Below are 3741 nucleotides of genomic sequence, written 5' to 3'. Positions count from 1 at the left end.
GAAGAAGTCTCTTGGAAGAGAGACGAAACGTTTCATTAAAGAAGAACCCGTCCAGAGGACCTATACAATTTTTTTCCTAAGATCAAAAAGACTTTTTGGCTGATATAAGATTTTAAAACTTGGTAAGATGGACAGTTTTTGCAGTGAAATAACCCATTCAACCCATGAACATTCTTCAGCAGACAATATGAGTCACATATTGCCATGTTGCTYTCTTAATACTTATTACTAACATTCCACAGCTGTATTTGTGTTCATATRTTGTCMATATATTGTGACCTGGTGAATAAGGTGACACACGTGTGAACAAAATATGAATCAGCCTTCACAGTCAGCTGTTAACATTAACGTTGATCAATAACATTTATAAAYCTCAGTTAGTGCTTCTAAATTGAGCCTRTAAATTTAAAAAGTGCTAATRCACTAATAAATTTTAAAATTAGCAAAAGCCCTAAAGCTCTAATAAGGAAATCAGTTCCCCTATTAGTGCTTTAGTGCTGTAGGAGAACTGTGCCTACCACTGCCTATTACCCACCTTTTAATGCATTGGTCAGTAAAGACTAAACTTGACATTTTTAGCAGTTAATTGAACTTCAGTTGTGGACTTAAGTAAAATGTCAAATCAGTATTTCTACTAAAATTGAAATATTCTTTTAACCCTAATCATACATGGATGTTGTGTTGGTTGTAGATCTTAAAACTGATATTGTATGGGGTGGGTTTTTTTTTATTTTTTTTTCTTGGTTTGTTCGTCTGCTGTCAGACAAACCGCTGAATCAGCTGCACCTTTTCCCTCTGATCGTGCCATGATGGCAGGCTGGCACCGTGGGCACCAGGCATGGGATGAAACGCTTGGAGGATGAGTTGTGGTTGGCAGGGTCACGATTTGTGGCACCGAAGAAGGTCGTCCGATGACTGTGACAGCATTCTGTTGAGCGGACTCAAAGGATTCATATCTGCTCTGTGTTCATATGTTGGTTAATCTAATGCATGTGTTGTTGTTTTTTCCCTTCAGAATTGTAGCTGTCCTAAAGATAAACCACCTTTTACCTGAATCAAGCCCCTCTTGCCTGCTGCCTCAAATAAACACACACATTGACACACAGCGCTCACCCCCTGGGGAGCAGCAGGAGCTYGCTCTGAGGGATTATAGAGAAGGGGGAAAAAAAGCTTTCAGGAGGACAGTCATCTGCTTCTTTCCTGCTGTAGACCATGGGCAGGCAAAAAAAAAAGCCTTCCTTCCTCTAAGTCCCTTTTTGGCAATGCCTGCCAAAAAAACTGGGCCGAGCAGCTTTGCAAAAGGAAAAGAAGGCAGGCAGGCAGCCGATCCCTCTTTCTGTCTACATGACGAAAAGAAATGGGCTCATTTAGCCAAAGCTGCCACGGTCAATGTGAGGCTGTGATAGAGGCTTTGGTAAGGTGAAATCCTTTAAAAAAAAGCTTCGTTAGTAGCTGTAAAACTGTTGGGCTGCTGTTTATCGCAGGCTGTTGTTTCTTGTCATCCACCTCCTGTTTCTGGTTCCATGTGGGTGTTTTATCAACAGTACCAACCAGGTCAGGGCCTGTTTGCTTAGTAGGGTCTTTGTGCCCACCACCAGGTTTTAGTCCAAGAGCAAAATRCTCTTATTCCTGGAATTCACCTTTGGTCAAATAATCTTGACATTTCTTCACAAAGAAATGAAAAGAGCTTTTTTTAACTCTTACTTTCTAATGTTGAGCTCTTGGCTCCTCACACAGTAAACAGCAGAGGTTGTTTATCACTTTGTGCCAAGCCGTGGCATGCTCAGGGAGGAGATGCTGCTGACCTTGAGTTAAAATGGAGCTCTTATCATTAGCTGTCGTGATTGACAGCAGGGTGTTTATGAGCCATGTGGAAGGCCCCGTTTCCTGCATCTCTTGGGTGTTTTTATTTTATTTTTTTGAGCTGTTGCCATGAAGTGACTCTCTCGATCGTTTTTATCTCCTTATTTTATTTAAAAACAGGTCAATAACACATTGCCACAGTTATAACATTGTAGTTGCATGGGAAAGAGGATACAAAAGTGACAATAAAATATTAAGATCCAAATGTGTTTGTTGTAATAAACAGTGCTCCAACACATCTGGTGATGTCCTGGGAAGTATTTATGTTCAACCTATTTATTAAAAGTTTAATTGTTTTTATTTGTATTGTTGTATTATTTTTGCTTTTTAAGGATAGTGGTTGTTTTTCTTACTGACTGTGAACCAAGTACATAGGATTGCGTTAGCGTTTTTTGATTTTCATGACTGAAATTTAGAACCTTTCAGCAGAACTACTTCTCCCGCTAAAATGGACGATGCAACAAAAAGACAATATCACAGAAATCAATAATTTTATAATAATCTATTGTTTTTTTTATGTTGCTCCATTATTATTATTAAACTGTTGTAAATAAACAGTTTAAGTTCATTTACAAAATAAAATAAAATAAAATAGCACAGTTTTACAAACATATAATTGTCTTTTAACCACCAAGGTGATTTTCAAAGAACTGTTAGCTGTGTAATGCCATATAAAGTATAGGTAGGTTTTTTTTTTCAGGCTGATTCTTTTTTTTTTTTTTTTAAAGTATAGGTAGGTTTTTTTTTTCAGGCTGATTCTTTTTTTTTTTCTACTTCATTTGCTTGTTTTTCTCCTATTTTCAAAGGATTGGATAAAAAGAAAGTAAATAAAAATGTTGACAATGTTCTATCTTGAAGAAAAACCTTGAAGAACTTTAGAGCGATGGCTTTATGAGTGTAAGAAAGTCTTGATACTTCACAGCAGTTTATAAAGAAATGAGAGTTTTGCACAGTGCTGTTTTTTTTTACTATAAACTGGTCTCGTTCTCGCTCTTTTTGTACTTTTTCTACCTCAGGTTCTGTGTTCTGTCCGGACTGAGGGCAACCCTCTGGACTGCAGCTTTAGCCAGCTTCAGCACTACCAGATGCTGACGGTGGAGTTACCTGCAGGACCTCGGGGGGTCCGACAGGCCTCCTGCGCTCACACCTGTGTGTACGAATGCTCACGAGGGCGACTGCACCGCCTGTCCGCCGGCGCCGTCCCACTGCCTTCGCCTCCTRTCTCCTGTGCCCGTCATCCCTCTGAGACCGCTCTCCTCTTGGGTTTGAGCGACTCCTCCGTAGTTCTTCACGACCAGAGACGGGGGGTCTCGTTGCTGGCCTCCTGCCCTGTGCCACCCACTTACATGGYCTGGCACCCCGCGGGGGCTGTTGCCATGTTAGCAGGAGGCCAGGAGGAACTGATGTGCTTTGATGTRAGCTTGGCACCTTTAAACATGGCACTTCTAGCAGAGGAGGTAGCTCCAGCGGCTACGTTAAACCTGACTCAGCACATGCGCTGCTCTGGAGGCCTGGTTGGACTGAAGTGGGGGACAGGTTTGGATGGAGGCCCAGAAGGGACGGACATTCTGACATTAGTCTTCGATGGGGGACCACTAGCTGCCTTAAGATTTAAACTAGGTAAGTAAAATTACATATGTCTTTAACTATGGCACCTTTAAACATTAAAGTCATTTTTAAGGAGTGGGGAAAAATATCAAGCTAAATATGGACCTGAGGGATTAATCATGATTGAGTTGTCCTGATGCATCTCAGTAATCCAGGTAAAAAATCAAAAAGAAAAAAATTGTATAGGTCTTCTGGACTACTGTTGCAAACCTGTACATGGAGGAAGTGGAAAAGAGAGCTTTGATGTCCTTTTCAGGGGTGCCACCGAGC

At 40.8% G+C, this 3741-nt stretch overlaps 1 protein-coding gene across 1 annotated transcript in view; it reads left to right on the top strand.

The window, feature by feature from the left end:
- The window catches only part of wdpcp (WD repeat containing planar cell polarity effector), a gene marked incomplete in the record, with an annotated part of 96646 nt that overhangs the window by 57039 nt on the left and 35866 nt on the right, over positions 1-3741 (top strand). The window contains 1 exon segment of the mRNA XM_014021444.1: positions 2880-3483. Coding sequence (XP_013876898.1) covers positions 2880-3483 — 604 coding nt within the window.

The sequence above is a fragment of the Austrofundulus limnaeus genome, unplaced genomic scaffold (genome assembly GCF_001266775.1).
Source record: "Austrofundulus limnaeus strain Quisiro unplaced genomic scaffold, Austrofundulus_limnaeus-1.0 Scaffold293, whole genome shotgun sequence".
Lineage (NCBI taxonomy): Eukaryota > Metazoa > Chordata > Actinopteri > Cyprinodontiformes > Rivulidae > Austrofundulus > Austrofundulus limnaeus.
Note: the sequence above shows the minus strand (reverse complement) of the source record. Positions and strands in the feature narration are given on the sequence as shown.